This window comes from Vipera berus (assembly GCF_964194415.1).
Source record: "Vipera berus genome assembly, chromosome: Z".
Taxonomy (NCBI): domain Eukaryota; kingdom Metazoa; phylum Chordata; class Lepidosauria; order Squamata; family Viperidae; genus Vipera; species Vipera berus.
This window is the reverse complement of record NC_138205.1, coordinates 126151711-126165647: the sequence shown is the minus strand read 5'-3', so window position 1 is coordinate 126165647 and position 13937 is coordinate 126151711. Positions and strand designations below refer to the sequence as shown.

Sequence of the window (13937 nt, the reverse complement as noted above, 5' to 3'; positions counted from 1 at the left end):
TGATGACTCTCAAAGTTCCTGCATATAGAAACTCGCCTAAACTTTGGTATCCAATTGTCCCATGGTACTCTCTAGTGTTGATACTCCATCCACCCGGTGTGGGAGTTTGCACAGGAATTTGTTTGCCAAAGAATTTTTTTTTTCTGTTATAGGTGTCTCTCCCCCATATAGACACATTCACATATACACCCTGTTAGTTATTATAAAGGTAGTATATATATCTTCAGTTGCCCTGGGGAGACATGCATATATTTATGAAAGGGAGGAAAATGTTCCAAATTGCTTTCAATGGAGTTGTCAAACCTAACGCTGGCGTGATGGGAATGCTGGGTGCCGCATAGGATTTCTATCTAATATTTACAAGGGATGAGGGAAGGTGGTCATTTTAAATTCAAAGCTGTCTCTCTTTTGGGTAAACCCAGTACATAGTTGTCCAAATAAGGACAGTAACCACAGCAACAGAAAAAGTTGTATCTGTTCTAATTCCATAATGCAATTCAAGGGAGCAGGTTCTCCCCTCCCCCCACCCAGCTTTATTCCTCACAAATTCAAATTGTGATGAGTGCTGATTATACATAGAATGAGGCAGTGCTTTGTTATCTGGACATTTGTTGACAGAAGCAGGTAACCATTCTGGCTGTCTCTTACAGATTTGTATCTGAAATAGCTGAAATGAGCTGGATAGAGAGTACGAAAGTAATTGTTCTCACTGACAGGAAATTTCTCCTTAACTCTAGGTTCGTTCTCCCTTTGATGAGTTTCCATCCGTGAGTTAAAAACAAAGCAAAAATGGCCTTCTGAAAATTTCCATGCTGTTTGCAGGCATATAAAATTAAGCTTCACAAGTGGGGTTCAGATTTCAAATCATGGATCTCAGTTGTCTGATAGACCAGTTACCATGACTCATAAAATCTCATGATTCCCAAAATTCCTGGATAGAAAAAAAAGTCTAAACTTTCGCACCCAGATACTGCATCCACCTAGCTAGGGCAGGAATTTGCACAGGGATTTGTTTCCAGTGGAAATGATGTAAAAATGTCCTATCAATGCTCATATGTGGCAATGTGTAGGAGTGCAGGCAGAATTGGGAGGTAGAGTTAAATGTGTCATCAGCTTAGAATCCTTATGTTGCCACAAATGATCCAAGTCCAGTCTTCCTTGCTTTGATCCTTATCTAGCACCAATTCAGTGCTAACCTTTAGTTGACTAGATTCTCATTATATAGGTTTGAATAAATCTTCTGTGCTTAACATATGGTCCTAGTCCTTTGTGCCTGACATTAATTTAGTCAGCTAATGGTCAGCACTGAATTGGTACTAGATAAGGGTCAAAGGAATTCAAGGGAGGCTGGACTTGGAACATTTGTGGCAACATAAGGACTCTAAGCTGATGACATGTTTAACTCCCTCCCCCCAGCTTTGCCTGCTCTTCTACACAGTGAGCCATTTCAACTTTTGAATTCTTCATTTTGTATTAAGCTTTTTTCATTATGGATCTTACAAAGAATGTCCCATCCACATGTTCTGGTCCAGATCTTTCCTCCTTTTTCAGGGATCAGGAACTTCAAACCCAATTTAGAGCTGGCTCAACTCTGCCGATGTTTAGAAAAGATCTGGGAAATTACTTTCAAAACAGATTCGAGGTTGATCCTCTTATCAGTAATGAAAGAAACTTTGTATCACACCATTTCAGAAGAACATTAATATTAGAACAATGCAGATATTAGGGCAGAAACTGGGCAATGTATCCCGGCAATTAAAAAAAATTGTTCACCATAAGAGCACCAGAAACAGCAATATAAGTGAAGTGAACAGGGCCCAACACATAAATGGTTTGTTCTTTCTAAATGGTAGACGCTGTGTCTACAAGGTAGGCTATTCAAAAATAAAAGCAAAACAATGCTATCCAAGTGACAGAAAGTACAGGCTCCTGGGTTTGCTACGTGGGTGCATGCAGATTGTAAAACATCACAATGGAACACAAATAGCCTATGATAAATGATACCCAGAATGAAAAAAGCACCTTCTATATAAGTGCAGGTGTGCTGGGATAAAGTTACGCAGTTACAAAACAAGGGAGCTCTTAAAAAGCTTATATAAAAAGGAGCAGAGTAGTATTTTCTAAGTGGTACATAGCTGAAGTAGACACCTGCTCAGAAGGGGTACAAATTTTGAACTATTGCAAAAAGCAGAGAAAAAACCATCCTTTTTGGAATCCACAGTTTGTTTTTGCTTCAGAAGTAGGGAAGGTGTAGACCTGCAGGTAGTCTAACTCAGCTCGCACCATAGTCATTCTGGGAGACAACAGTGAGCAAAACTGTCATGGAAAGAGATTTGTCCTTACGAGATGAAACATGTCTCCCATGGCAACTGTGGTTTGAAAATATTTTCTTTCTTCAAACAGCTGAATAGGTCATCAGAAGGTACCAAGTGCTAGTAGAAAGGTCTTTGTAGTGTGCGAATGGTTGCAAGAATGTTTGAAGAACGCAAGTGGTTCTGCGTACAGTAGCAGTGTCCTTCTGTTATAGGAAAGGGGGGCCAAGTCTAACAGAAGATACATAAAAGTGGAAATACGATGCTTAAGATGTCTTCTGGATCTGACTCCATGAAGTCATGGAGTCAAGGAGGAAAGTGCTGGAAGAAAATGGATTGAATACACATCTGACGTCCATTATGAAAGAAATGTATTGAAATTGATTATTTTTGCAGAGAGAACAAATTAAGAGTGCATAGAAAAAATTATAAAGGAAGAGTGAATGGGTCAAGAGCAAGAAAACTTTCTAGAAGCTGGGTAGAGTTGATGAGAGTTTCAAAAACAAAGAAGTGAGAAGTTCAAACTACAATGAAGAAATGGTATATTATGATAATAGAAACAAGAATAACTTGCAAGAATAGAAAGATATGGAGAAGTATGGACATTGTCCTGGATATAAACTAATTTTTTTTAAGATTTGTTTTTTTTTTCCTTTCCTGGATTTATTTTGTTCTATTTACTCATTTTCTGCATCTTGTGTATTGCTTGATTCAAAAGTGTATCTATGTGTGACTGAAAAAAATAACCTTGAGAATGCTTTCCATTTTTATAGTTGTCACTGATTATATGCAGAGCAGAAAGTCTTAGGTCCCATCAATTAAGAACTTTGCAAACTTTACTAGGTGCAGAAGTAAAACAAACTCAATATATTTCCAAACAGTTTTTAAGCAGCCCTCAGAGCAGATTAGGAGAATTGTGGTCGACACAGAAAATGGATAGACCAAGCAAAATGTTCTTATTCACAAGAACTCAGCATATAAAGCTGTTGTGGGGTGATTTGTTTTTGAATCTAAAGGCTGAAAGACAAAGGAGTTTTACCAATTTGATTCCAGCCCATGATCTTGTGATCAAGCCCTCTTCTTAAAAACCTCCAGTGATGGAGCACCCACGATTTCTGAAGGCAAGCTGTTCCACTGGATAATTGTCCTCACTGTTAGGAAGTTTCTCCTTAATTCCAGGTTGCTTCTCTCCTTGATTAGTTTCCATCCATTCTTTCTCATCCTGCCCTCTGGTGCTTTGGAGAATAGGTTGATCCTCCTCTTCTTTGTGGCAGCCCCTCAAATACTGGAACATTGCTATTATGTCACCCATATTTTTTCTTTTGATTTAGACTAAAAGGTAAAGGTTCCCCCGCACATGCGTGCTAGTCGTTTCCGGCTCTAGGGGCCGGTGCTCATCTCCGTTTCAAAGCCGAAGAGCCAGCGCTTGTCCGAGGACGTCTCCGTGGTCATGTGGCTGGCATTATTTTATTTATTTTTTTATTTTAATTCCATTTAATTCCCGCCCTTCTCCGAAGACTCAGGGCAGCTTACAAGCTTAGCAGTAGTTTTGACTAGACGCCAAAGGCGCACGGAACGCTGTTACCTTCCCACCGTAGTGGTCCCTATTTTTCTCCTTGCATTTTTACATGCTTTCGAACTGCTAGGTTGGCAGAAGCTGGGATGAGTAACAGGCGCTCACTCTGTTACGCGGCACTCGGGATTCGACCCGCCAAACTACCAACCTTCTGATCGACAAGCTCAGCGTCCCAAATCCTGCAGCCATTCTTCATATGTTTTAGTCTCCAGACCTTGTCCCTTTTTGTATGCATCTGATCATGTGGCTTCTATTTTAATTTTTTTACAGCCACCTCCCCGTAGGGAGGTGTGTTTAGGACACAGTCCTAAAATTTAGACCTGGGAAAAGAGGAATAGGTGATACAGCAGTGTTTTAAGTAGCTGATGGAAAGTTTAAAATCACCCTGAAATGCAGGATACAGAATAGTAGCCTTCAGACACAGGAAGGAATAACAGAACTGGAAGGGACCCTTGGAGGTCTTCTAGTCCAACCCCCTGCTCAAGCAGAAACCTTATACCATTTCAGACAAATCTCTTTTTTAAAACTTCTAGTGTTGGAGCAACCACAGCTTCCAGAAGCAATCACTGATTAATTGTTAAACAAATCCGGCTTCTCCCATTGACTTGGCTTGTTGGAAGCTGACTGGGAAGGTCACAAATGGAGATCATGTGGACACGGGGCACTACAACTGCCATAAATATGGGCTGTTTACAAACTACATAAATTCTGATCACATGTTCTTGAGAATGCTGCAATGGTCATAAGTGTGAGGACCAGTCATTTTTTTTCAGTGCCGTTATAAATTTGAACGGTTGCTAAACAAATTGTTGTAAGTCCAGGACTACGTGTATAGACTTTGCTTCAAATGAAACACACTAACTGTGTGATAGATTATAGCTTAAAATTTAGCAGTGGGTAGGAACGTTTCTCCCCTTTAGATTAGAAAGAAGCAGTTTTATTGATTCAAAAAATAGAAGCCTCTTTTTGCTCCTCTCCTAGGTGTATTTCAGAACCACAAAAATTTGGCAGCTAATTGTGAAGGATATTCCATATCTTGCTTTCTAGCGGTTTTAGCATTGTGCATTTCCTGCTCCTTTCATCTTACACTCCTACTGCTTGCTGGTTTACCATCAGCCTGTTGGATGAACTGAAGCAGTTTTGAAAACTATAAAGAAAATGGGTGATGTCCTCTTATTGTGGGTGTGAAATTTGTTAGCCCAAACTTCCTTTATAATGCAGGTAGTCCTCGACTTACAACCACAACTGGCCCCCAAAATTTCTACTGCTAAGCAAGACAGTTGTTAAATGAGTTTTGTCCCATTTTACAACCTTCCTTGCCGCACTTCTTAAGCGAATTACAGCAGTTGTTATGTGAATCATGGGATGACTTTACAATAATGACTTTGTAATAATGCCGCTTGTGGCCGGGGGGGGGGGGGCAAAAGCCCTAATAAGCAGGCATATACATAGAATGAAGGCTATTGCTAAGCACATTTGATTTGTGCTTAGATTGTAAGCTGCCCTGAGTCTTCAGAGAAGGGCGGGATATAAATGGGATTAAAATAAATGATGATGGGATTCCCCCAGAATGATGGGATTCCCCCACTGACTTTGCTTATCAAAAGCTGATTGGAAAGATTGTGAATGGTGATCACCTGATCCCTGGCCAGTGCCAGTGCCCAAAATTTGATCACATGACCATGGGGATGCAGAAAAGTGTGGAAACTGCTCATGTCACTTTTTTTAAAGTGCCGTTGTAGTTTCAAACAGTCACTACATGATTGGTTATAAGTCAAGGACTACCTGTAATTTTAACTGCCTTCTTGTTAGATTCATAATCACAGAGACACTTCAGATCAAGTGGGGTTTGATCACACTGATGTGCAAGAGTTCTTAATCTTTGTTTTCATGATTAAACACAGAGAAGGCAACAAATTATGGGAAACAGCAGCCATCAAGTCACGGTACATGAGATTGTTGGACACTTAAGGCCTCACAGATAAAATATAACGGGCACACCCACGGTGAAATCCTTGCATACATTTGAAGTGATTCACTAAGTAACAAGTCAAGAGTTTCTGGCTTTTCCCTGATTGCCAACAAATACACCTGCAGGATACAAACTGAAGAAGGCTGGAATACAGATAGTCCTCAGCTTACAATGGAAAAAAAATGACTTATGTCCATTTTTCACACTTACAACCACTGCAGCATTCCCATGGTCACATGACCCAAAGTTGGGCCTTTGGCAACTGGCATGTATTTATGATAGTTGCAATGTCCCGAGTCATGTGATCACCATTTGTAAAGTTCCCAGCCAGCTTTTGACAAGCAAAATCAATGGGGGAAGCCAGCCTCGCTTAATGACCATATGATTCACTTAACAACTGCAATGATTCACTTAACTGTGGCAAAAAGATCATAAAACAGGGCATAAAGCAAGTAACAATTGTCTTGCTTCACAATGGAAATTTTGGGCTGAATTGTGGTCGTAAGTGGAAGGTAACCTGTATTTGATTAGAATATTGGACCAGGACTAAAGAGAATAGCAGTGAAAAATAGGCAAGAAATATTGCTTTCCCAATAAATTTTTCCTACAGATTTCTGCTTATTTTCAGAGTGCTTGAGAAATTCTTTTGAATGTCCTCTGATTGTGTTTTTCTGATTTTACTGTAGGAAGAGTGAAGGGGCTATTAGAGAGTTTACTTCAATTACAGACCTTCTTACCATATTAAAATATCCCTTAATGCCATGCTTTCCAAACTGAGAAAGCCCAATGGGAATAATTGCTCTCAAACCATTTTTCCCATGGGATTTAAGCAGAGGAAGCTAGGAAGAGAGCTTGAAAGAAAGTCTTGCAGATCTGTTGGCCATCTTATCATTAAAAAAGAGTAAGAATACGCTAATGAAACGCTATTGATAATGATACGCTATTGATAATGATACGCTATTGGAACTCTGAAAGAAAATTCAGTGCAAATTCCCTCTCATCAATTTCAATAAGTAGTGATACAAAAGCATTGGTTTTTCCCCTCTTTTATTGAGTAGAATTCTTTATTGGCCAAATATGGTTGGACACACAAGGAATTTGTCTCCGGTGCATAAGCTCTCAGTGTACATACAAACAACAGGTGATAAATCATGATCATAATCAACATAAAAATACATTTATCATAAATCATAAGATACAACACTTAGTGATAATCATAGGATGCTAAATAAGCAAACAACATAAATCATACCACGATACTAAATAAAACAATATAAATCGTAAGAGACAAGCAACAAAGATATAGTCATAAGAAGATAAGGAGATTTATTTATTTTATTTTGCCTTCATAAATCGTGGGCGCTCCATCATTGGAGGTTTTTAAGAAGAGACTAAACAGTCACTTGTCTGAAATGGTATAGGTTCTCCTGCTTGAGCAGGGGGCTGGACTAGAAGACCTCCAAGGTCCCTTTCTATTTCTATTCTATTCTATTCTATTCTATTCTATTCTATTCTATTCTATTCTATTCTATTCTATTCTATTCTATTCTATTCTATTCTATTCCATATTCCATATTCCATTCCCTATTCTATTCTATTCTATTCTATTCTATTCTATTCTATTCTATTCTATTCTATTCTATTCTATTCTATTCTATTCTATTCCATATTCCATATTCCATATTCCATATTCCATATTCCATATTCCATATTCCATATTCCATATTCCATTTTCTATTCTATTCTATTCTATTCTATTCTGTTCTGTTCTGTTCTGTTCTGTTCTATTCTATTCTATTCTATTCTATTCTATTCTATTCTATTCTATTCTATTCTATTCTATTCTATTCTATTCTATTCTATTCCATATTCCATTCCCTATTCTATTCTATTCTATTCTATTCTATTCTATTCTATTCTATTCTATTCCATATTCCATATTCCATATTCCATATTCCATATTCCATATTCCATATTCCATATTCCATATTCCATATTCCATTCCATTTTCTATTCTATTCTATTCTATTCTGTTCTGTTCTGTTCTGTTCTGTTCTGTTCTATTCTATTCTATTCTATTCTATTCTATTCTATTCTATTCTATTCTATTCTATTCTATTCTATTCTATTCTATTCTATTCTATTCTATATTCCATATTCCATATTCCATATTCCATTCCATATTCTATTCTATTCTATTCTATTCTATTCTATTCTATTCTATTCTATTCTATTCTATTCTATTCTATTCTATTCTATTCTATTCTATTCTATTCTATTCTTCTATTCTATTCTATTCTATTCTATTCTATTCTATTCTATTCTATTCTATTCTATTCTATTCTATTCTATTCTATTCTATTCTATTCTATTCTATTCTATTCTATTCTATTCCATATTCCATATTCCATATTCCATTTTCTATTCTATTCTATTCTATTTTATTCTATTCTATTCTTTTTTCAGAGACGTTGTAACTTCAAACAGTCACTAAATGAACTGTTGTAAATTAAGGACTACCTATAAAGTAAGGGTCCGTCCAAGTCCCTTGCATTGCAAGGATGTACTAGTCATCCCTTCTGAATAAGCCCCTCTGCGCTGAAGCTAGGATGTCCTAGAAGTTATAAAAATAACTATAAAGAATAAAATGTACTTCTTTCCCACTCTCCCTCCCCCCCCTTAAGTTCCTAATTTTAGAAGCACTCTCATTAAATCTGCATAGTAAGAACAAATGCACCACTCTTGACCCCAATGGCTGACAGTGATCTTTTGCCATAGGCCAAGGCACCACCCTAAAATAGGTTTTTAATTTTCCCTGTGGGAGGGACTAAGAGGGGTTCAGCATAAAAGAGTTTGGGCTAGAATTTGGGCAGAGCAAGAACCATATTACAGGCAATCCTTGACTTATGACCACAATTGAACTCAAAATGTATGTCGTTAAGTGAGACATTCGCTAAGTGAATTTTGTCCCATTTTATGACCTTTCTTGCTACGGTTGTTAAATGAATCACTGCAGTTGATAAGTTAATAACACAGGTGTTAAATGAATCTGGCTTCCCCAGTGACTTTGCTTGTCAGAAGGTCACAAAAAGTGATCACTTGACCCAATTGTCATAAGAATGAAGCAGTTGCCAAGCATCTGAATTTTTATTACATTATCACGGGGATGCTGCAAGAGTCGTAACTGTGAAAAATGATCATAAATCACATTTTTCAATGCCGTTGTAACTTTGAATGGTCATGAAATGAACTGTTGTAAGTTAAGGAGTACCCGTGTGGTACTTTTTCTCCTGTGAAAAGGGGAATGGAGGTCTGGCATTGGTGTGCATTATTTGCTTACATAGAGTAGGAAAGCATCTACAGTAATAATATATTAAGTTTTCTCTCAGTGTCTGTCTCCAAAGATTTATTAACTTCAGGTTTGTGACATTGTTTGAAACTTACCTTTTAACTCTGCTCATTAGCCTAAAAGTTCAAAATAAACTGCATACAGTACAACAATCCAGTTCATCCTTCAAAAGCTTTGTCTCATTAGACAGCTTGATGCTAAGGTAGTTTAATCTCTTTTATAGCCTCAGAAATTTCCTTTATTGCCATAGGTCTGTTCATAATCTGTAGTCCTCTGTACAGGTAGCCTTGACCTTACAATTATGATTGTAAGTTATGCTGGTCGTTAAGTGGGTCATTACATCACCATGCCTGATCTTTTTTGCAGCACCATTAAGGCCACATCTTTACTGGGAAGGGTGTGTGTGTGCTGTGATGGCCTGAAAAAAGTGCAAGCGGGGTCTGCAAGGGGCCTCTTGGTGGGGGGGTGTCTATGACAATTCCCCACGGCCACCTCGCCACAGCCACTCACCCAAAGATAGCAACGGAATGCAGGAGAAAATTCAAATAATACTTCTTAATATTTTATTGCATTTCAGGTGCTGAACCTGTTTCTTGCCTTACTGTTGAGCTCTTTTAGTGCTGACAATCTTTCTGCCCCAGACGAAGATGGGGAGATGAACAACTTGCAGTTGGCCTTTGCCCGCATCAATAGGGGGCTGAAGTACCTCAAGCATTCCATGTGGAATTTCTGCTGTAGAGTTCTTCGACAGCCGAAGGCGACTGCTGAAAAGAAAGCCATGATGAAGCTTGTGACCCACAATCAGCCGGTCATGCACAACTGTGTCAATAACCACATGGCTAATGAGTTTGTCAAAGAGGAGCAGAACCAGACGGAGAACCACACCAGCAATGCCAGAGGTGCCGCCGACACAGTGGGGCATCAGGTGGCTGATGACCACAATAATGACTTTATGACCAACCCAAACATGTCCATTTGTGTCCCTATTGCAATGGGTGAGTCGGACATTGAAGATGATGAGCAAAGCACATTCACAGAAACAGACCAGGTAAGTTTCTCCTTAAACCAATCATGGATGTGGTCAGTGCAGTTTTGGGGAAAATATGAGAAAGAGGTGCAAGCTGCATAACAACCTTCTCCAAACACAGTTGGGAATGGAAACTATTGTAGTCCCAACACTCCTGGTGTGTATAAAGAGTTTGAAAAGGGCTGTTCGTAGACGATAGTATGGGGTAGAGATATTTTTCAATCTGTTGGGTTTGCTGAGTAGGCAGTGGGTGGTGTAGCTCTGGAGAAGTAGATAATAACTAGCTCAGAATTCATATAGGATCTCGGCTTGTGGTCAAATTGTGCCACACTCATTGCCTGTATGACTGAGTGGCACCCATTTTGCATACTCAAGACCCCGGAGAGGTGACAATATCAGAACCATCCAAAATCAAGGCATAAACAGCATCATCGATGCTTTAATTGTTCCAGATATTTGTAGATGTAAATGCCAAAATTGGAACATCCTTCTGTGATAAACTCCTCTTTTATATATTACAAGCTTTCCCCTTTATAACCGTAGCAATGGTTGCCATGGTGTTCTCCAAGGACACAACTATGCAACTAGATTAATTTAGCAGTTAGTTAGTTCCTCTTTCCAAGGAATCTTGAGAATTGTAGCTTAGGGTCCCAAACAGAATTCTCAGTACCAGTATGAAAATTGTAGGGTCCTTGATTGGAACTCATGAAATTTAAAAAGTTATAGTGGTCCAGATACAATCTGACAAAACAGATTTTTTTATTGCCTTATGTTTGTCTTTGAGGCCTTTCCAAGAAGAAATGGACTTTAATTCATCATTTGATGTTGTGGGTTTTTTGGGGAGGAAGCTATGTGTTGGATATTGATAGTTGTGGATGGTTTATGCAAGTTGTAAAACAGAAGAAAGCTTCTGGGTATCAAATCTGAAAGATTTTTTGGTTTGCCTTGTTGAAAATTAACTACTGTTAAATACTCACTTATGACTGAAATGTTGCTTGGGGATGATAAGCAGGCAGTAGCTGTAGCTGATTCAGGAAGTATAAATTCAGAAAAAACAAAGGAATATGTGGTTTAGATAACCTGAGAAATAGTGGACAGGGACTTGCACAACAAAATAGGATTCTAATATGCATAGTCTCTCTCTCTCTCTGTCTCTCTCTCCATAGTCTCTCTCTCCCCCCTCTCTCTTCATAGTCTCTCTCCCCCTCTCTTCATAGTTTCTTTCCCCCCTCTCTCCATAGTCTCTCTTCCCCCCTCTCTCCATAGTCTCTCTCCCCCTCTCTCCATAGTCTCTCTCCCCCTCTCTCCAGTCTCTCTCCCCCCTCTCCATAGTCTCTCTCTCTCCATAGTCTCTCTCCCCCCTCTCCATAGTATCTCTCTCCCCCCTCTCTCCATAGTCTCTCTCTCCATAGTCTCTCTCCCCCCTCTCCATAGTCTCTCTCCCCCTCTCTCCATAGTCTCTCTCCCCCCTCTCTCCATAGTCTCTCTCCCCCCTCTCTCCATAGTCTCTCTCTCCCTCTCTCTCCATAGTCTTTCTCTCTCCATAGTCTCTCTCCCCCCTCTCTCCATAGTCTCTCTCTCCCCCTCTCCATAGTCTCTCTCTCTCTCCATAGTATCTCCCCCCTCTCCATAGTTTCTCTCTCCCCTTCTCTCCATAGTCTCTCTCTCCATAGTCTCTCTCCCCCCTTTCTCCAGTCTCTCTCTCCCCCCTCTCCATAGTCTCTCTCTCTCCATAGTCTCTCTCCCCCCTCTCCATAGTCTCTCTCTCCCCCCCTCTCCATAGTCTCTCTCTCTCCATACTCTCTCTCCCCCCCTCTCCATAGTCTCTCTCCCCCTCTCTCCATAGTCTCTCTCCCCCCTCTCTCCATAGTCTCTCTCCCCCTCTCTCCATAGTCTCTCTCTCCCCCCCTCCATAGTCTCTCTCCCCCCTCTCTCTCCATAGTCTCTCTCTCCCTCTCTCTCCATAGTCTTTCTCTCTCCATAGTCTCTCTCCCCCCTCTCTCCATAGTCTCTCTCTCCCCCCTCTCCATAGTCTCTCTCTCCATAGTCTCTCTCTCCCCCCTCTCCATAGTCTCTCTCTCCCCCCTCTCTCCATAGTCTCTCTCTCTCCATAGTCTCTCCCCCCTCTCTCCAGTCTCTCTCCCCCCCTCCATAGTCTCTCTCCCCCTCTCTCTCCATAGTCTCTCTCTCCCCTCTCTCTCCATACTCTCTCTCCATACTCTCTCTCCCCCCCTCTCCATAGTCTCTCTCCCCCCTCTCTCCATAGTCTCTCTCCCCCCTCTCTCTCCATAGTCTCTTTCTCCCCCCTCTCTCCATAGTCTCTCTCTCTCCATAGTCTCTCTCTCTCCCTCTCCCTCTCCTTTCCCCCCTCTCCATCATTGAGATAATTAGACACACATGATACAAGTGAAAAAAGAGAGAACAATTAGAATTCTTGTGATTTTGGAGAATTCTTGGTGAATGTCCCCTTGGAGAAAAAACTGAGAATTCCATCAGGCGCTACCTGATTATTCTGAAAAGTCAGAGCATTGTGAAAAGTGAGGGCAGAGTCTTTCCTATTGGTCCTGAAGCTTGAACAAATGTCCAATATAACAACCTCTAGAACAGGGGTAGGCAACCTTGGCTCTTTTATGACTCATGGACTTCAACTCCCAGAATTCCTGAGCCACCATGGCTCAGCATGGAATCCTCTCCCTTTCCCCTCAGCATAGCTGGCTCAGGAATTCTGGGAGTTGAAGTCCACAAGTCATAAAAGAGCCAAGGTTGCCTACCCCTGCTCTAGAACCTTGCTTATTGCCAAGGCTTTGTATCTTGTCTTAAAAGCAAGTTGGAAAATTTGGAACAGCGCAGTAGCTAAGCAAATCTTGAAGCTCTCTTTGCTTAGTTCTTTCGATTGTACTTCCATTTGAATTCATTCTTTCTTCTTCCCTTGTCTGATAAGTCACTGAGGGTTTGAAGATTCATACAATAATGCTGTACTCATGCCTTTCTCAATATCTCTGCAACGTAATAAGTGAAGTATAATCTCTAATCTCATCAAATATTTCTATTTCCATATCTAATTCCTTCATCCTTCCCCCAGTCTCCTAAGCTTGCTTTCAAAATACTTATTTGCCTTATAGTTTATTAGCCCCAAACTCTATACAGAGAGTCCTAGTGGATAATCACTTAAATATGAGCCAGCTGTGTGCTGCTGCTGCCAAAACAGCCAGCACAGTGCTAGGCTGCATTAACAGAGGGATAGAACCAAGATCATGTGAAGTATAAATACCACTTTACAATACCTTGGTAAGGCCACACTTGGAATACTGCATCCAGTTTTGGTCACCACGATGTAAAAAAGATGTTGAGACTCTTGAAAGAGTACAGAGAAGAGCAATAAAGATGATTAGGGGACCAGAGGCTAAAACATACAGTATAAGGTTGCTGGAATTGGGTATGTGTAGTTTAATGAAGAGAAGGACAAGGGGTGACATGATAGCAGTGTTCCAGTATCTCAGGGGCTGCCCCAAAGAAGAGGGAGTCAAACTATTCTCCAAAGCATCTGAAGGCAGGACAAGAAGCAACGAATGGAAACTAGTCAAGGAGAGGAGCAACCTAGAACTAAGGAAAAACTTCCTGACTGTGAGAACAATTAATCAGTGGAACAACCTGCCTCCAGAAGCTGTGAATGCTCCAACACTGGAAGTTTTTAAGAAGAG

At 40.2% G+C, this 13937-nt stretch overlaps 1 protein-coding gene across 1 annotated transcript in view; it reads left to right on the top strand.

The window, feature by feature from the left end:
- LOC308678418 (sodium channel protein type 5 subunit alpha-like) overlaps window positions 1-13937 on the top strand; it is a gene marked incomplete at its 3' end in the record, with an annotated part of 408240 nt that overhangs the window by 253893 nt on the left and 140410 nt on the right. Inside the window, exon 17 of the mRNA XM_081345599.1 lies at window positions 9787-10257. Coding sequence (XP_081201725.1) covers window positions 9787-10257 — 471 coding nt within the window. The remainder of the gene's footprint in view (window positions 1-9786; window positions 10258-13937) is intronic.